The sequence below is a fragment of the Trichomycterus rosablanca genome, chromosome 4, assembly GCF_030014385.1.
Source record: "Trichomycterus rosablanca isolate fTriRos1 chromosome 4, fTriRos1.hap1, whole genome shotgun sequence".
In the NCBI taxonomy this organism is placed as follows: Eukaryota; Metazoa; Chordata; class Actinopteri; order Siluriformes; family Trichomycteridae; genus Trichomycterus; species Trichomycterus rosablanca.
Window position 1 is genome coordinate 31,128,177 of NC_085991.1, and position 21,112 is coordinate 31,149,288.

At 39.9% G+C, this 21,112-nt stretch overlaps 1 protein-coding gene across 1 annotated transcript; it reads left to right on the forward strand.

Annotated features, from left to right (window-relative positions):
* Window positions 1-10,922: 10,922 nt before the first annotated feature.
* Window positions 10,923-16,058, forward strand: snapc2 (small nuclear RNA activating complex, polypeptide 2). Its single transcript, XM_062993189.1, has 5 exons — window positions 10,923-10,953; window positions 12,771-12,976; window positions 13,209-13,382; window positions 13,982-14,597; window positions 14,785-16,058. Exons 2-5 carry the CDS (start codon window positions 12,776-12,778, stop codon window positions 15,138-15,140), a joined length of 1,347 nt encoding a protein of 448 aa, XP_062849259.1. The 5' UTR covers window positions 10,923-10,953; window positions 12,771-12,775; the 3' UTR covers window positions 15,141-16,058.
* The last annotated feature ends 5,054 nt before the right edge of the window (window positions 16,059-21,112 follow it).

The following is a 21,112-nucleotide window of genomic DNA, read 5'->3' on the forward strand; positions in this document are numbered from 1 at the left end:
AAAGTTCAAGCTTGTATACATTTTTTACACAACGTGCACTTGTTCTGATGAAGAATAGCAACAAAGCTGATCAGAAGAACCCAAAAAGTGTTGTCTCATGAGCAGATATTTTGTGCACAGATATGTTTGTGTTGTTTTCGTACATTCATCCACCTGTTTTGGTATATTCAGTCGATTAGCTAACAAGCTGCATTACATATAAATATGTTTTGTTATAATAAAAGCATAAACAAAAAGAGTTTTGTCGTGGTGTCCATTTTTACCCGACCAAAATCACTTGAACGCACACCATGTCGTAATTACGACCTCCGAACTCGTAAGTAGGAACTTCCGAGGACTTGAAGGCAGCAGTACTCCTCTGATGACGTATTGTAGTCTGATTTACATTTACATTTTCAGCATTTAGCAGACGCTTTTATCCAAAGCGACTTACAGTACTGTGACAGTATACAATCTAAGCAATTGAGGGTTAAGGGCCTTGCTCAAGGGCCCAACAGTGGCAACCTGGCAGTGGTGATGCTTGAACCGGCAACCTTCAGATTACTAGTTCAGTACCTTAACCACTAGGCTACACTGTCCACTGATCACCCGTGCTGCCTTTAACTAGGCATAATTAAAATACGTTAATTTGTATTATATTAAGATTAAAGTTGGTCAATTGCTTTTAAGGTGGGGGTGAAGATGAAGAATTGATTACACCATGTTACGTCACGCACTGAAGACTTTTACGTACAATACACTGACGTATCCTCGGTTCTGATGCCTCCCACATCAGATTCATAATTCCTCTGAACACGTTTAAAGAAATATCTTTAAAGACATAAGACTATGATCTCCAGGTTACAAGCTGAAGGACGTGGCTGACAGACGCTGACTCTCTCCTGTTCTTGTTTTACCAAAATTTAAATATGAGGTGACAGAGAGGCCAAATTCTTCCTTTGGTCGCAATGACACTAAATCGTAGACCAAATTGCATGTCACAAGACCATACATCCTGATTCCTGACAAAAGAATTCAGCAAAGCAAACTGCAGTGTAAATATAGCTTTAGTCATTTGTCAACAGATGTAAGAATATACAAATGAAATGAGACAGGCTGTGTTGACAATCATACATCAGGCAATGGAAATATTAACAGATACTTGACTGAAAATGTCATTAAGAGCAGAAATTAAACATTTAGAACAATCCTAGCTGTAATTATTCTTGCTGTAGGAGGACACGAGTACATTTGTCTCCCACACATTTAAAGCAACATCTCACAATTGGAGATTTGGACAAAATAATAGCATTTTGTACATAAATAAATAAATAAATGAATAAATAAATAATTTCAGATTATTAAGTAACATATATTAAAGGACTTAAATAAAACAAAACACATTTTGTAAAACATTATTATTCATTCTGACCTTTTTAAACATATTTATGCTTGTAAATACATACTTTTATGTTCATAAGAAAAAAGTTAAATAGCTTTGTGGGAATACATTTGAAGAGCACTGTATGTGGATTAAATAAGAAGATGAAGAAGATAGAAGATATACTTTATTTGTCATATATACATATACAGGTGTACAGTACAATAAAAGTCTTTGGAAGCTGGGGTCAGAGCGCAGGGTCAGCCATCGTACGGCGCCCCTGGAGCAGACAGGGTTAAGGGCCTTGCTCAAGGACCCAACAGTGGCTGCATAGCAGAGCCGGATTTGAACCACCAATCTTCCGGTTGATAGCCCAAAGCTCTACCCACTATATTTAAATTTTCAGCATTTAGCAGACGCTTTAATCCAAAGCGACTTACACAATGAGTGGAACACGATGAGCAATTGAGGGTTAAGGGCCTTGCTCAAGGACCCAACAGTGGCAACTGTAAGTACCTTAACCACTGAGCTATCACTGTCCCAGATAACAATAAAATGTTGTTTAATATGTAATAAAATAGTAGCCCCTAAGCATCTACAGTGTATCACAAAAGTGAGTACACCCCTCACATTTCCGCAAATATTTTATTATATCTTTTCATGGGACAACACTATAGACATGAAACTTGGATATAACTTAGAGTAGTCAGTGTACAGCTTGTATAGCAGTGTAGATTTACTGTCTTCTGAAAATAACTCAACACACAGCCATTAATGTCTAAATAGCTGGCAACATAAGTGAGTACACCCCACAGTGAACATGTCCAAATTGTGCCCAAAGTGTCAATATTTTGTGTGACCACCATTATTATCCAGCACTGCCTTAACCCTCCTGGGCATGGAATTCACCAGAGCTGCACAGGTTGCTACTGGAATCCTCTTCCACTCCTCCATGATGACATCACGGAGCTGGTGGATGTTAGACACCTTGAACTCCACCTTCCTCTTGAGGATGCGCCACAGGTGCTCAATTGGGTTTAGTCCATCACCTTTACCTTCAGCTTCCTCAGCAAGGCAGTTGTCATCTTGGAGGTTGTGTTTGGGGTCGTTATCCTGTTGGAAAACTGCCATGAGGCCCAGTTTTCGAAGGGAGGGGATCATGCTCTGTTTCAGAATGTCACAGTACATGTTGGAATTCATGTTTCCCTCAATGAACTGCAGCTCCCCAGTACCAGCAACACTCATGCAGCCCAAGACCATGATGCTACCACCACCATGCTTGACTGTAGGCAAGAGACAGTTGTCTTGGTACTTCTCACCAGGGCGCCGCCACACATGCTGGACACCATCTGAGCCAAACAAGTTTATCTTGGTCTCGTCAGACCACAGGGCATTCCAGTAATCCATGTTCTTGGACTGCTTGTCTTCAGCAAACTGTTTGCGGGCTTTCTTGTGCGTCAGCTTCCTTCTGGGATGACGACCATGCAGACCGAGTTGATGCAGTGTGCGGCGTATGGTCTGAGCACTGACAGGCTGACCTCCCACGTCTTCAACCTCTGCAGCAATGCTGGCAGCACTCATGTGTCTATTTTTTAAAGCCAACCTCTGGATATGACGCCGAACACGTGGACTCAACTTCTTTGGTCGACCCTGGCGAAGCCTGTTCCGAGTGGAACCTGTCCTGGAAAACCGCTGTATGACCTTGGCCACCATGCTGTAGCTCAGTTTCAGGGTGTTAGCAATCTTCTTATAGCCCAGGCCATCTTTGTGGAGAGCAACAATTCTATTTCTCACATCCTGAGAGAGTTCTTTGCCATGAGGTGCCATGTTGAATATCCAGTGGCCAGTATGACAGAATTGTACCCAAAACACCAAATTTAACAGCCCTGCTCCCCATTTACACCTGGGACCTTGACACATGACACCAGGGAGGGACAACGACACATTTGGGCACAATTTGGACATGTTCACTGTGGGGTGTACTCACTTATGTTGCCAGCTATTTAGACATTAATGGCTGTGTGTTGAGTTATTTTCAGAAGACAGTAAATCTACACTGCTATACAAGCTGTACACTGACTACTCTAAGTTATATCCAAGTTTCATGTCTATAGTGTTGTCCCATGAAAAGATATAATGAAATATTTGCAGAAATGTGAGGGGTGTACTCACTTTTGTGATACACTGTAATGGTATCATGCTTAAATACAAATTATGTAAGTGAGCTTTAAATCTTTGTTAGATTTTTGTTTACCTTAATAAATATTATAAACACATACACAATGTACAATAACTAATGCATGTTTTACAACTAGATCTGAATTACAGACAGATTGCTTTAACACAAATAATTTTGTTTTTAATAAAGATCTCATTGTTTAATGTTTACTCTAGCAAAGGGCCTGTTACCCTACCTTATCAATAGACTTTCCCTGAGTTGCCAAGGCCTCAAGGTGTGCACCTTGGAACAATAGCTTTATATACTGTGAGTTAATGGAATTTTCCAGTAGCCTGATACCTCAGAGACATACAGTGTATCACAAAAGTGAGTACACCCCTCACATTTCTGCAGATATTTAAGTATATCTTTTCATGGGACAACACTGACAAAATGACACTTTGACACAATGAAAAGTAGTCTGTGTGCAGCTTATATAACAGTGTAAATTTATTCTTCCCTCAAAAAAACTCAATATACAGCCATTAATGTCTAAACCACCGGCAACAAAAGTGAGTACACCCCTTAGTGAAAGTTCCTGAAGTGTCAATATTTTGTGTGGCCACCATTATTTCCCAGAACTGCCTTAACTCTCCTGGGCATGGAGTTTACCAGAGCTTCACAGGTTGCCACTGGAATGCTTTTCCACTCCTCCATGACGACATCACGGAGCTGGCGGATATTCGAGACTTTGCGCTTTTCTGCTGGTCGCTTGAGGATGCCCCAAAGATGTTCTATTGGGTTTAGGTCTGGAGACATGCTTGGCCAGTCCATCACCTTTACCCTCAGCCTCTTCAATAAAGCAGTGGTCGTCTTAGAGGTGTGTTTGGGGTCATTATCATGCTGGAACACTGCCCTGCGACCCAGTTTCCGGAGGGAGGGGATCATGCTCTGCTTCAGTATTTCACAGTACATATTGGAGTTCATGTGTCCCTCAATGAAATGTAACTCCCCAACACCTGCTGCACTCATGCAGCCCCAGACCATGGCATTCCCACCACCATGCTTGACTGTAGGCATGACACACTTATCTTTGTACTCCTCACCTGATTGCCGCCACACATGCTTGAGACCATCTGAACCAAACAAATTAATCTTGGTCTCATCAGACCATAGGACATGGTTCCAGTAATCCATGTCCTTTGTTGACATGTCTTCAGCAAACTGTTTGCGGGATTTCTTGTGTAGAGACTTCAGAAGAGGCTTCCTTCTGGGGTGACAGCCATGCAGACCAATTTGATGTAGTGTGCGGCGTATGGTCTGAGCACTGACAGGCTGACCCCCCACCTTTTCAATCTCTGCAGCAATGCTGACAGCACTCCTGTGCCTATCTGTCAAAGACAGCAGTTGGATGTGACGCTGAGCACGTGCACTCAGCTTCTTTGGACGACCAACGCGAGGTCTGTTCTGAGTGGACCCTGCTCTTTTAAAACGCTGGATGATCTTGGCCACTGTGCTGCAGCTCACTTTCAGGGTGTTGGCAATCTTCTTGTAGCCTTGGCCATCTTCATGTAGCGCAACAATTCGTCTTTTAAGATCCTCAGAGAGTTCTTTGCCATGAGGTGCCATGTTGGAACTTTCAGTGACCAGTATGAGAGAGTGTGAGAGCTGTACTACTAAATTGAACACACCTGCTCCCTATGCACACCTGAGACCTAGTAACACTAACAAATCACATGACATTTTGGAGGGAAAATGACAAGCAGTGCTCAATTTGGACATTTAGGGGTGTAGTCTCTTAGGGGTGTACTCACTTTTGTTGCCAGTGGTTTAGACATTAATGGCTGTATATTGAGTTATTTTGAGGGAAGAATAAATTTACACTGTTATACAAGCTGCACACAGACTACTTTTCATTGTGTCAAAGTGTCATTTTGTCAGTGTTGTCCCATGAAAAGATATACTTAAATATCTGCAGAAATGTGAGGGGTGTACTCACTTTTGTGATACACTGTACATAGAGAGGAGAATAGATCATTAGAAAAATAAGACGAGATGTGTTTTGCTTTTGCCATAAATATGACGTACATCAATGCTTTTATTCTACTGTACATTAAACCAAATATCCACTTGATAATTACTACTTAGGTGGGTACTTGTGTCTGGGCAGGTTACTTTTCACCACATAAATTAGTTAACAGTTTACACTGCAGTTTTTTGTGTAGAGTAACTGCATGCGCTGATCTCCATTTCCCCCGTCTAACTGTGCAGGCGCCATCAATCAGCCAGCAGAGGTCGTAATTGAAGCAGTTATGAGGAATCTTTTCCAGCAATCCTCACCTGAAGGATGAGCCAATCATTATCCATGTAGGCGGCCGGCCTGCCGGTAGCGTAGCTGAGATTCAAAGTTGCGAGTTTGAGATGTCCGCTTTGGTGTTCTAGCGTGTTTTACCACCACATACATGTTTGGCATACGTTTTACATTTAGATGTTTTTAAATGAGGTGGCATGGTGGTACTCTGGGTGGCGTGGTCGCCTCACAGCAAGAACAGCCTGGCAGCTAGGGTTCTATGTGTGAAGTTTGTCTGTTTTCCCTATGTCCACTTGGGTTTTCTCTGGGTGCTCCTGTTTCCTCCCAAAGTCCAAGGACAGGCAGTCAGGCCAATTGGAGATACTAAAAATACCCTAAGTGTGTGTGTGTGTGTGTGTGTGAATGCATGTGTGTGTGTGTGTGTGTGTGTGTGTGTGTGTGTGTCTGCCCTGTAATGGACTGGCAACCTGTCCGGGATGTTTCCTGCCCCACCACAACCCTGTGCAGGATAAAGCCGGGGTAAAACACTGAATTAATGAATGGTTTTAAATGTTCTTTCTGCTTAATGAACCGCATTTCAATTTAGGAACTGTACTCTCTGTTTGTCTTGAAGGATTTACATTATAGAGCCCTAAAATAAAATCATTATTATTATTTTATTATTATTCCTCTAGACAAAGTGAAATAGCACTGATATAATAATAATTACTGCTATAATTATTAAAAGCTGTCAGGTTGATTTTGACTCCTAGTGACTCCAGAACATTCCTTCTGCTATTGTGAGAGGGTCCCATCTTCTTGCACCATACAAACATTCAAAGTGGTAGGTTTAGTCTGGCACTTCTGCTGAGATATTTCTGCCATGGAGGACTGTGACAGGAGATAAAACTCTAGACAGCAAAGCTTATTGCTAGCCAAGATGCATGCAAGCCTTTTTGCCCCAGGAAGGCACCATACCATACAAAGAACATTTTAAATGGCATGCAAAAATTTCAAATGAAAGATTTTTTTATACATAAGAGGAAAGTGTTTGGTGACAAATCTACAAAAACTTAAATAAAATATATTTTAAAAATTACAAAATATATATTTTAATGGCTCCATCAGGAAAGTGGATACTGTCATAAAATACAAAAGCGGCAGCCTACATGGTGTCTCTTTACTTTATTAAAGTTTGTAATCATTGCCACTAGGCGCACTTTAAAATATAGGGGACTGCCAACTGAATATAGAAGAGGTAGGCAACACAATTTAAATGAACGCACATAAGATAAATATAAACTTTATCCTAGCTGGTAAAGGTACTGAAAAATCAAATCACTGGCACTCAGGTGGCGCAGAGGTAAAACACGCTAGCACACCAGAGCTCGAACATGTTTGTTCAAATTCAGCTCTGCTATTGGCCGGCTGGGTGTCTACACAAACAATGATTGGCTCGTTCGCAGGGAGGGTTCCAGAGGGGATTCCTCATAACTGATGCAATTATGACCTCTGCTAGCTGATTGATGGCGCCTGCACAGACACGGGGAATCAGGGTGTGACTGTTCGTGTGCAAAGCTGATCCACATATGAACTCAACTTGTGCAGATGAAAAGATGCAGTCAGCTACTACACGTGTTGGGGGGGGGGGGGGGGGGGTGTTAGTCACGGCTCTCCTCAGTCAGAAAGGAGGTCAACATCAGTAGAGAGGAAGCGTAATGCAGTCCGGTAATTGGATACATCTAGATTGGGAGGAAAATTGGGGGGGAAATGCAAAAAGGAAAAAAGTCACTCACCGCACGACAACAGAGTTATCACTGATTTCATGTCCTGTCTTCATCTGTTGTGATAAGCCTCCAACAAGTTAAGTGCATAATGTTTTATGCAAGTTTGTGCATAATGTTTATAATGCAATGGCATAACAGCCAGGTGTGACATCTTTTGGAACACAGTGCTCTTAATTCGCTTCCTGAGCCTCTGTAAACAGCGCAACAAAATGTGGATTGTGGTTGTTATACACTGTCAGAAATCTGGCAGCAAGGCTGTCCCCCTGTACACAAAGAATGGTCTATAAAGACAAGAAGAAAAGCTTGGTTTCTATTAAAGAAACTCCAGTGGCTTGCACAGAGCTCTGACCTCAGCCCACTGAACAGCTTTGGAATGAACTGGAACGTTAGTTGAGTTTTTCTTGACTAACATCAGTGCCCAGCCATACAAATGCTATTTTTACTGAAGTGAAAGGGGGCGGCACGGTGGCTAAGTGGGTAACACTGTCACCTCACAGCAAGAAGGTCCTGGGTTTGATCCCCGGGTGGGGCGGTCCGGGTCCTTTCTGTGTGGAGTTTGCATGTTCTTCCCGTGTCTGCGTGGGTTTACTCCGGGTGCTCCGGTTTACTCCCACAGTCCAAAGACATGCAAGTGAGGTGAATTGGAGATACAAAATTGTCCATGACTGTGTTTGATATAACCTTGTGTGAACTAATCAACCTTGTGTAATGAGTAACTACCGTTCCTGTCATGAATGTAACAAAAGTGTAAAACATGACGTTAAAATCCTAATAAACAAACAAACTGAAGTGAAATAAATACATAAATAAATAAGAAAAACAACTAAAAGCTTAATATGTAGAATATACAGGCTGTTTATTACTGTTCATAGTCAGCCCTGTAAAGGTCAGAGTAAAACAAAATACAAAATAAAAATATAAAATCCTATGCAAGTGTGTATGAGATTATAAAAATGGAAGAAGTTACACTACATGGCCAAAAGTTGGTGGAGTTGTTAATCATTCTGTTTCACTTCCTGCCAGCCATAACAGCTGCCACTCCTCTAGGAATGTTAACACGTATTTAGTGTAGCTTACACTTACATTTTCAGCATTTAGCAGACGCTCTTATCCAGAGCGACTTACAGAAGTGCTTCCAAAGTGAACATTTCATTTCTCAAGTTTAGGTAAACAACAGTTGAAGAACACAAATCTGCTAAAACCTGTTAGAACCAAAGTGTTTTTTTTTTTTTTTGGAAATGGAAAAGGACGGAACAAGATGTTAGTAAATAAGTACAAGTCAGCTTAAGTGCTTAGTAAAGAGGTGAAGGTTTTTAATCGCTTTTTAAAGACAGCAAGAGACTCAGATGTCCGGACAGACAGAGGAAGTTCATTCCACCACTTGGGCGCTAGAACAGAGAACAGCCTTGATGCTTGTCTTCCTTTAGTCCTGGATGGAGGCTCAAGTCGAACGAGACTGGTGGCTCGGAGGTTGCGTGGTACAGAGCGGGGTTTGATTAGACCCCGAAGGTAGCTTGGGGCTGGTCCATTTTTGGCTTCGGAGGCGAGTGTCAGTGTTTTAAACTGAATGCGTGCAGCTACAGTGAAGAGAACACAGCAGTGGGGTGATGTGGCAGTGTTTGGGCTGGTTAAAAACCAGACGGGCAGCTGCATTTTGAATGAGCTGCAAGGGTTTAATAGTGGACATGGGCGCTCCTGCCAGAAGGGAGTTGCAGTAGTCCAACCGTGAGATTACAAGTGATTGCACCAGAATCTGGGTAGCTTCCCTGGAGAGAAATGGCTGAATCTTCCTGATGTTGTACAGGAGGAACCAGCACGATCTTGTCATGTTGGCTATATAAGGAGAGAAGGTCAGCTGGTTATCCAGGACAACACCAAGACTTCTTACCTTATCAGATGGTCTGATCTGGGAGTCATCCAGAGAAATGACTAGGTCCTGGGTTGGAGACTGATCTCCAGGAATAAGCAACACCTCTGTCTTGCTGGGATTAAGTTTTAGATGATGAGCTGACATCCATTGTGAGATATCTCGCAGACATGCTGAGATGCGAGCTGAGGCTTGTGTGTCTGAAGGAGGAAATGACAGAACGAGCTGAGTGTCATCTGCATAGGAGTGGTAGGAGAAGCCATGGGAGGCTATGACCTTACCCAGAGAGCGGGTGTAGATAGAGAAAAGAAGTGGGCCAAGTACAGAGCCCTGAGGAACACCGGTTGAGAGAGTGCATGGGGGAGATATGGATCCCCTCCATGACACTTGGTAGGAGCGCCCTTCGAGGTAGGAGGCCATCCATTGCCATGCTGAACCTGTTACCAAGGTTTGAGAGTGTGGACAAGAGAATGCTGTGATTCACGGTGTCGAAGGCTGCAGAGAGGTCAAGAAGAATAAGGACAGATGACAGTTTGGCTGCTTTGGCTGCATGAAGCTTCTCAGTAACAGCTACCAGTGCTGTTTCCGTAGAATGCGCTGCCTTGAAGCCAGACTGGTACGGATCGTGGAGGTCATTCTGAGTGAGAAAGGCAGATAGTTGGTTATAGACAGCACGTTCAAGAATTTTGGATAGAAAAGAGAGGAGTGAGACAGGTCTGTAGTTGTTAATGTCTGTAGTGTCTAGTGTAGGTTTCTTAAGAAGGGGAATGACCTGAGCCTTCTTAAAAGCAGTAGGGACAACACCTGATGTCAGGGAGTTGTTGATGATGGGTGTGATGAAGGGGATTAGGTCCTGTGAGATGTCTTTGAGGATGGTGGATGGTATAGGGTCAAGTGTGCATGTAGTGGGATTGCTGGATGAGAGGAGCTGTGTAACCTCATCCATGGTGAGTGGGGTGAAGCTGGTGAGTGTGTTGGTGGGTTGAGGGTCAGTTGACAGTGGGTCAGTCGGAGAGAAGGATTGATTGATTTTGTCGATCTTGTCCTGAAAGAATGTTGAAAAGTCAGTAGCAGTGAGAGAGGCAGAAGGGGGAGGAGGAGGAGGGTTTAGAAGAGAGGAAAAGATAGCATGAAGCTTACGTGGGTCAGCAGAAGATTGTTCAAGCTTGGCTTTGTAAAAAGATGTTTTTGCAGCAGTAGCTGTGGCAAGTTGTGCCCTCACAGTCAACAATGGTGTCACACATCATGTTTTATGGGCTAATTTCAATATTCACACTTACATAGAAACAAAGGAATTAAGTGAGTGTAAAAAGCAAGCTACTTTTATTTCGGTGATCAAGTAACACGGGTCGTGAGAACCACTGCCAAATCTTTGCTAAACGCGTTTTGAATGCCGTCCTTTTTGGTCCCTCTAGCGACTCGTCCAACGTTGCCTCTCCGTTTGCAGTGTTTTGAACGGGACCAGTACAGCAGTTGATAAACACGCTACAGGTATGACTTTATATTAAATGTTATTTTTGGTTTATGTTGTGCTCTGCAGCGTGGTCAGAAATGGCTTCTTATAAAAATGTATAGTAATTTATTTAGGTGGAAATGTAGTTAAGATAGAAGACTTATAGCATGTTAGCTAGCTGACGATAGCTCACTACACTAGTACAGCATTTGTACATGCACCTTGGTTACGCTAGTTTTATAGTGGACGTTTCTGGTCAATAAACGCGTTAGTTTCATATTCAACATTCGTTAAACATTCGGGAATTTAAGTCTATCTCAGTAGTACAAATAACACGCAATTCTTAGTCATTATACAATTTCGTAGGTAGATGCAAATGGGCAGCAACCAGTATTTATTACTACAGTATGAAAGTCAGGTAATGTACGGAACACTGTGACTTAACTGTTCATCATCATCATACCTTAAAGTCCATGGTTCTCAAATGTGGACAGAATCCAGGACCAACAGACCAAAAAAACCCTGTTGAGCAAGCCGAGGGCGACAGTGGCAAGGAAAAACTCCCTTAAAATACTGGAAGAAACCTTGAGAGCAACCAGACTCAGCAGGGACCCATCCTTCTTGGGTGGCCTGGAGGACAACCTAAATGAGCATAGATTAAATAGGTTAAGGAGTATTAGTTTAAGTAAAACTTCACATAACAGAACACCACATAAAAAGGAGCTGGGCAGTATGAGGCATCTGGCTAAATAAATGTGTCCACAGGAAGACATATGGTTGTTTAGAACGCAGTACACATTTTTAGAGCAGTGTTGTAAATTGTCACACAACAGATCTGCTTATCTGCAGACCAGCCGTAATTTATTTTATTTTCTATTTAAGAGAAATGAGGAAGCATTAGGAACAGTAAGATTTAATTCATACAGGACTCTTAGATCTCAGTAATTCTAATGTATGATTAATTGGCACACCTGATCAGTCTATTGATCTATATAAAAATACACGAGGTTGTGTGGAAATGACTGATGGATGTATTTTGTGTGTTACAAGTAAGACCAAAAACTATTTTTTTACTGTATCAGTGGAATGTTAGTTTACTGCCCTGATCACCCTCGTTGTCTTCAAAATTTATTTTAAAAAATGTTAATAAAGTGCATGAGAGAAAACCGATAGAATGAACTAAATTTATCTAACTGAGTGATGGAAAAGCAAGTAACAATTTTTCAACATGTGTGAGAGCTTCTTTATGACTGTGGTAAAAACAAAGCCAGGTGTTTACTTGAAACAGCTGGTTGTACAACAAGTCATCAGGGGACTGCTGACTGAGGACGCGGCTCAACTGACATGCGCCCCCTCCGGCACGCACAGTCAGTACACACTGCATTTTTCACCTGCACGAGTCAAGTTCATACACTTGACGGGCACTGTGTATGGAGGGCCACACCTCCATCAGCATTATTCCTCAGCCCTGTGCAGGCGCCATCAGTCAGCCAGCAGGGGCCGCAGTAGCACCAGTTATGAGGACCTATGATCTGACTTTCTTACCCTCTAACCCTGAACAACAGCCAATCGTTGTTCATGCTGCCGCCCAGCCCAGTTGGAAAGGCAGAGCTGAGATTCGATATGATGTATTCGAAACCCCAACTCTGGTGCGCTAGCGTACTTTACCGCTGCGCCACCTGAGCGGCCGTTTTGATTTCTTTATCACTTTTTGGTTTCCTTTGTTGTTATGACTCCTGTACGATAAGTTGTGATGTCTATACTTTTATTCCAAGTGGCAGAAAATGATTCACCCTTGTGACTATGCATTTCAAAGCAAAATGCACTAATCAACTGACCATGTTTATGCTTTCAGTCACTATGAAGCCCCCATCTCGCCACCGACATTTACCATCACGTTTTTTAGCCTTAAACAAAACTGAATCAAGGAGGAACTCGGTTACTAGTTGGCATCGCCAGGATCTGAAGATGCTCCTGTTTGCTCTGAAACAGCAGCATAAGCTGAAAAAATTGGATGTTTTTGAGCTTCGAAAGAAGGTCCCCAAAAGCTCCCTGCCTGAGGTATGTAAATACTGTGTTCAGATTGTACATTTGATGTAGTTTGGTATCGACCCCTGGATAAGCTAAAATTTATTATGTACTACAAGCAAGTCAAAGAAGTAACAGCTGTACTCAGTTACTGTCAAGGCAAAATTTTGTATAAAAGTCCTAGCATGTAGAATCATAGCAAGTGTGTTTGCATACTTAAATAACTAAAACACATTTTTTTACCTGCTGTTGTGTTTCCTTTTAGTTTCACAATATGATCAAGTCCTTGAAGAAACAGGTGGTGAGACAGGTGTACCTGCAGGTTCAAAAACAAAGACAAGAGGAACTAAAAATCAAAGTACCAATTGAAATATGGGCAGAGCTAGCAAAAAGAATGACTGGTGTTCATGAGGAAACATTATCTTCTGCCTTTTCTCAGGCAAGTAATGAACACTACCATAATGTAAAGTAACATGTTTTTTATTTTTATTAAAATGTGCTTAAATTGAGAAATTTGTTTATTTGAAGTATACACTGATGTGGTAAAAACAGCTCTGATCTGCCTAGACATGATATCTTCTGTATGTAGCAAGGTGGATCTTCATACAGTGCATCCTGTTGCTATCTTTTCCGCAGTTTAGTGATGCACACACCTGGTCGTCCATATTATCTTGGAGAAAACAGGATTTGTCAGACCAGTCAACCTCCTCCACTGCTCCCATGTCCAGTTTCAATGTCTGTGTGTTAACTGTAAATGATTTCGATGGTGGACAGAAGTTTGCATGGGTGCTTTGCCTGGCCTGTGACTATTCAGCCCCATACAGAGAAGGGTCTGATGCACTGTGTTGTGAAAAATTTACCTCATCAACAGTATTAAAATGATCTGCAATGTAAACCACAGTAGCTCTTGTGTTGGTTTGTACCAGATGCTATAGCGATATACCCTGACATCAATGTGTCTTGTCCATCCAACAGCCTGTTTTAAACACTTTAAATTCCTAAATATTAATTTATTAATGTCTGTTTTTTTTTATTTAGATGCTCATCATCGCTGCCACAGAGCCATGCAGTCTACTCCACTCCGATCCTCCACGTTCTATTAACACTCCAGATCTTGTGGCCAACAACTTGCACACTGTACCCATGAGCCCGCTATGCATGTCACCTTCACTGTCTAAAATGCCTTCCACTCCTTCTCCAGTGATAATTCTGCCAGTTCAAACCTGTAGAATGCCTGGGAATGATGCAGGTTTCAGCCCCTCTGCCCAAACCACTAGGATAATGACTCTACCTCATCCCGTGCTATCACATGCTGAGAATAAATCCAGTGAGTCAAATTGTATGCCGGACAATGACTCGTTAAAGCCATCCACACCCAGAACTCCCAAGTCTTTAAGCCAGCCTTCTAGCAGCCAGAATCAGCCGGTCTTAAAGTCAGCACCATCAGTGTCTATTTTAAAAGCTGTGTCTAATGCTCCGGTCTTACTCTCATCAACATCTAATCAACCGGTTAAGCCCTCTGAAAGTGGACAATCTAATCAAGGCCACCTGTCTAAATCAATATGCATGAACTTTGTGGTGGATTTTGAAAATATTTATCGTTTTCTGGCGAGTATAAACAACAAAAACAACAATCCAACTCTCACTGCAATGGGTATGTATATGACATGGTATACATATATAATATGTGACATTCATATTTAATGTGTTTTATTCACTTTAAATGTTACAACCCCAAATCAGAAAATGTTGGGACAGTATGCAAATAAAATAAAATGCAATGTTCCGATTTGGGGTTGTATTTTATGACAAACGTGACTGTTTATTTCCTGACCTTTCAGAAAATGCAGTGGTTTTTGACCTGCTGATGTGTTTGCCTGAAGAGCTCCCCTTGCTGGACTGTAAGGAACTGCAGCATCATTTACTTCTGGAATACACACGTCTAAACAGACCTCCATCGAAGCCCAGCAATGATCAGGGACCTGCATTTGTTCATCCAGCTGAAGGCACTGAGGTTACCTCACAAGCACTTAGCGGACAAACTGCTGTGGAAAAAAGTAATCAGAAGGAAGGGGTAACAGAACAAAACACAAAGGAAACGCCAAAACACAAAGGAGACAAAGCTGATTGGGCAGCATCTGGTCTGTGTCCCATAAATCTGTTTATGGTGCCGGTAGCCCTTCTCAAACGCCAATAATCGAAGATAACATCAAAAGGCCCTTTTTATTTACAACGGTACAGTAGGAATAATTGTATTTTTGAGTCTGTTCAGAATCATTGGAGTAAGACATTGCATGGTTGCAAGTTAAAATGTAGCTAACATATTTTACCCTGCCAAAACAGCCTAAATGTAGGCTGCACTGGAAACATCTTATAATTTTGACGAAGTTAATGTAAATTGTAACTCTTGATAGACTGAAAATGTATGAATTTTATTGTTGCGTCAATCTACAGTTTTCTGTTACTCAAACAGTAACATAATCTAATGCCTTCACAAGCTAATTCCTTCGTCCTTGAAAAATTGATTTAAGTTTTAATATTGCTCGATGCTGTCTTGTGCAAAGCCAACATTGACCCAAAAGTTGTGTCTGAACCCACATGCTAATTTCAACAAGTTGTAATACTTGTGGTGTAATAATCTAGTATGCTGTTTACTTTGGACACTGTATATCTGTCTTGAACTTACTTATCCATGCACTTATCTTGTCTTAGTCGAGATGCACATCACACATCTTTATGTTTTAAAATTTAACATCTCAGCTGTTTTTCTTCCTGCCCCTCTAACTATATTAAGTCTTTAAAACATGTTGAGATGGAGGCATAAACCAGACATTTTGCTAAAAGCAATATGCATCTTTAAGGCACTGACAAACTGACAAGGAGTAAAAAAATTCTCAGTCACAACGTTTCATATATTTTGGCACAATTTAGATTCAGATTTTGCTACTGTATGTGTCCACAGCAGTGTGCTGTATAGCAGCAGACTATGTCTCTGTTTTGTATTTGGCTAATTTATGTGTTAACAAAAGTACATTATAGGATTAAGATGGTTAAGATTTTGTAATGTTTATTTAATTGTTTTAAGTTATTAAATTTTATTTTATTTTTTTCAAAATGACTAGATTATTGGAGTAAAAAATTACTAAATATATGGTTATTTTAAGGTATAGTTTATACAGCAGTAAACCTAAACCTAATGTTAAATAAAAATAACATGGAATCTGGAGTTGGGGATTTTGCTCCAAGTTGACATGATTGCATCACACAACTGCTGCAGCTTTGTCAGCTGCACATTTATGCTTCAAGTGTCCTACCACATCTCAAATTGCTCAGTTTGATTTAGTTCTGGTAATTGGGGAAGCCATTCAGACTTTTGTTGGTTGGTAAAAAGAGAGAGACAGAGATACACACATACATACTTTATATAATAAAAATGGTTAAATTGTGGCAACATCGTATCTGACCTTTAGCTTTTAGTTTTGATGAGCATTTGGCCACTGTGGCGTCCTGGTTTTGGCTGACATGAGTGAAATCTGATGCGATCTTCCACTGTTGTGGCCCATTGGCTTTGGGTTTGAAGTCCTGTGTATTCTGATATGCTTTTCCACTCACCATGATTTTAAATTGGCTTGAATCATTTTGGCATTCTTAATGTGTATGAATTCTTTATAGTGTAGCTAGTAAGTGTTAATGGCTAGTAAGTAAGTGTTAAGTGTTGGTTCACAAGCACTCGGTTATGCTAGTGCACCACTGAGTCATGACGATGCCAATGGCCTAACTAGGAGCTCAAAAAGTTCAATTGTTCTCGTCTGAACTGGATGGATGGCTACACAAATACAAATATATGCTCTTGAATTTACTCCTTTACGCCTCGTTCCCATATTTACCACCCCAAAAACTCTACCTGTGGGGAACCCTAAAGGATGTGGTATACCGTAGATAGCAAGCTACACTGACTACTATGGTAAGAATTAGAATTTTGTGCAGAGCAATCCCTGTGTACAGTTACCAATGTTGTACGTTCAGTAGTTTTTTGGTGTATGTATACACCCAAACCTTTTTTAATGGCAAAAGCAGTTTCATAAGAAAAAAGTTTAAAACAAGAAATATCTGGCAATAGTTGTGAGACATGAGAAGATTAAAAAACATAATAGAATAAAACTAAAGCGTTGATCAAAGCGTGCATTACATTTCATTACAGAGATGATCCACAGTTGTTGTCAAACAGCCAGCAGATGTCGGCAGAGTGCACTCAAATTAAGTGCATCCAAAAGTGTCAAATAAAAACAAGATAGAAAATACACCTGTAACACAGTTTAAGATTTATTTTAGATAACAACCACCCTGCTTATAAATGTCTGTATTTCAACTTACAAAATGCTTGTTAAAATTAATATTTGGATGATATATATTTTCTATACCCATTACCATGTTTTAAAGCTTTTTAACCTTTTTATCATAGCACTTGACAGTGAGCCACAACTTAAAAAGACTATTTTATTCATGTTTCTGGGAGAGTCACAAACTTTATCACTGCTTAAAAACATACAAAATAGAATTAGAAGAAATATAATTAGAAGACGATAAAGGGCTTAAGACGGGAATAATTTTGAAGCTGCGGGATTTAGCAATGTTATCATTTTAAAGAATAAAGACATAAAATTATGCCAAATTGTTTTTTGTAGTACAGTAACTAAATACATAATTTTATTATCAACTTTTATCCTGGTCAGAGTCGTGGTGGGTGCAAGGCAGGAAGATCCTGGTCAGTGTGCCAATTCATCATAGGCCTTTGGCCATCATGTCTTATAGTCAATAGTGGTAACGGATCCCTGCGCCACCCGAGCTCCAAAATGTAATATTAGTTAGAGAACATGGGAAAACACATCTAGGCCTGCAGATGCTTAGATGTTCAGTTGCTCTAGATCAGGGGTGTCAAACTCATTTTCACAGAGGGCCACATCTGCATTATGGTGGCCCTCAAAGGGCAGATTGTAACGTATCCTGCTTGCAGTCTGCCTTTTAAGTCTTGAACAATTTGTTTTTCTTGGAGGCTAAATTCTGTGTTTGGTATCAAAACAACACATTTTTACTGTATTTTTATATTATTTTATACATATTATTATTATGTATTTTATATATTATATTTATATTGTACTACTTTACCACAGACACAGTTTTGAAGGCAGCATAGTGGCCTCTTGTTAAGACTGTTTAGCCTACATCACATTGCTATAAAGGTTCTATAAGAGGTGTTTAAGCAGGGGTCGTAAAAATCAACCTGGGTCTAGTCTAATTTAACAATACAATTTGGTAACTGATCAGTGTTAAATATTTGTTATGTTAAAGATATACAATTTTTACTTGAAGATCTAAAACAAGTGTGACACATGCAAAACTGAAGAAATCTGACCTTTTTATGACACTTGACCAGTTGTTATTACTTGCAAGTGTTATTACTTGCAAGTGTTATTACTTGCAAAAACAAAAATCAGACCTTAAGGAAGGGCACTGCTGTAGCTCCAGTTTTATTATTTTGTATTGATTTAACACCTTTTCTTATTTTAGTTAAGAACAAACAATACCTACCAAGCTTAGAAAGATGTGCTGGACTGTACTATTGTTTGTTGACAGGGTGCCCTGTAGTAGCACATCTTTTGCAACCCTAGTGTGTATCTTTTTTTTACCACTTAGGGTTAATATGTCATACCTTTTTTTTAATTAGACAAGGTTTCTTAACTTCAGGGCACAATATATTACCTTTTCTGACCAAATATAATATGCCTTACTACCATGTTGGACTGCGATGAGTTCATATAACAGCTTTAATACATCCTGTAATATATTCTACAAATCTATTCTACAAAACTTCTGGGCGATGTGATGAACAATATCATAGGAAGAGTCAGTTTGGAAGACAACCAGTCTCATTAGGTTGCTCCATCATACTGATTAGTAATCACTTACTAAGAAAAGATGTGTTCATGCCCTGAACTGCACACTTCGATGACGTTTACCGCACCGCCCAAGCCGAGCGCTGAACAAAGTGACTGTTCATTGTTAATTTAAAATTAAATAAATACATTTTTAAAAAACAAAATGAACATGTTGAGCTTAAGGGAAACGTTGAGTTTAAGGGTACAAATTTCTCAACAAAGGGCGTTGTTTCGAAGATTTCAAGTTTATGGGACATTGAGTTACAAGGTACCACTGTACAGAGTTTTCTTTTAATTTGTCACTTAATTGTACATTTTCCAAATACGGATCTTTGGAGGTAACACTCCAGCATGTTACTTTTATATAAGAAGCTTTAAAAAATAACTGCACGAAACAGGTAAAACAGTTTAGAATGTGCTTGCAAACTACAAACACTGTTTCCAGAGAAGTTGAAACAATTTACATTGTAAAATGTAAAAATAAAAACAAGAATCTGATTTCGTTCTGATTTTCGTTCTTCTTAAACTTTTAATAACTTTATTAAGAAGTAACAACCTAATGTAAACAAATGTTAAACTTGATGCCTGTAACACACTCAAAAATGTTGGGATGGAGACAAAATACAAGTAAATGTTTATAGAATATTCCAGATCTGTCTGCTGTTGAAAATGTATGGTGCATCCTGAAGAGGAGAATCAGACAACTCAGGAAACTCAGTCTCCAGAGGTAGCGTAATGACACCACAGTGCAATACAACCCACAGTTGGATCCACAATAGATGTGCCAGTTGGTTTTCCAAAAACTAGTTTCCACTCTTTCCTATTCCTGTCTGCTCTCTGTGCTTCAGGCTGTGGATGTTTTATTGTTTTTTGGGTTTTTTTGACCACCCATTACGTTTTTTTTCCTTTATGGTTTGTGACTCTTCAGCCACAGTATTGTTCTGCCTTGTTTAAGCATCTTGAGTATTCTGTTCATCCTTTATAATCTTGCAGGTGTAGGGTTTTTGTAATGAGCCGTGACCCACCCATCTATAAGATCACTACTATTTAATACATTTTGTCGAGCTTTATCTGCATATCATGTGACTTAATTTTTGGTGTATGTGATTATTAGGAGGTAAAAACTAGTTCATAGAAAATGTAACATGACTTAGTAAATTGTACTTTGTCTTCATTCTGAGCACTTACATTAGTGCTCATATAATTACAGCTTGTTACTATGCCAGGACATATGAGTTGTTCCATTGTTCGTTGCGGTACTTTGTACCTTGTATCCATGTTTGCGGTGTGGTTTCGCAAGTCTACGCAGAAAAGGTCTTATTGCCCTATTAAAGAAATGAAACTTACGCTGCCCTGCCCTTCTTGGGGAGTTACTGATACATACTGCAAGGTCTTGAAGGCAGTAATTATATGACATTACGTGCCAAGTGTGGTTTATCTGTCAGTGTACACACATATACGTATATCCTTATCATTATCTTACTAGGAGCTTAATGGAAATACAAGGCTAGAATGATCTAGACTAGAAATCATGTCTATAAAGTCTTCTTAAAAAATGTGAGTGATTTTAAGTCTTTAACTAGATGGTAAACAATCCAAGGCAAGGATTAAACACAGGTCTTTGGCAGCACATGACCTTGCCAACTTACTAGAGATTTAACATCTATGTAGGAACTTAGCAACTAGAACAGCACTCCAACATGTACTTTAACAACAGCTATGAGTTATACTTGAGTTACAAAGCTCACCAAACACAAGTAGCGACTGTTTTTCTCTGTTTGTTTAATTCTTTGTTTATTTTAATTATAGTTCATTTACAGCAAACGTAATGCAAGTAACATTTACACTACACAACAATCCAAACTATTAAAATATATTCAGTACACAAGACTTCAAATATATAACACAAATAAATACTGTCTCTAAACATAGTCACTACAATCATTTGACATTGTGTTAAGTATTTTATTGGTCAACTCTGAATACAATATGCACCAAGTAATAATTTAAAAGTTAAAATAAGCAGCTTAATCACCATTTTTTTCACCGTTATTTTTGGTATGTTCAATTTTAAGAAATAAATAAAACAATAATATTCTGGAATATGATTAAAAATTTCTCAGTATTTTAATAGTTTGAGTTTATTTGTGAATATAAAGTAAATTATACTTTTCTGTCCTTAAACATGCAGTGTGGATCTTGGACTTGCTGTCTGTCATCTGTTAAAAGACAA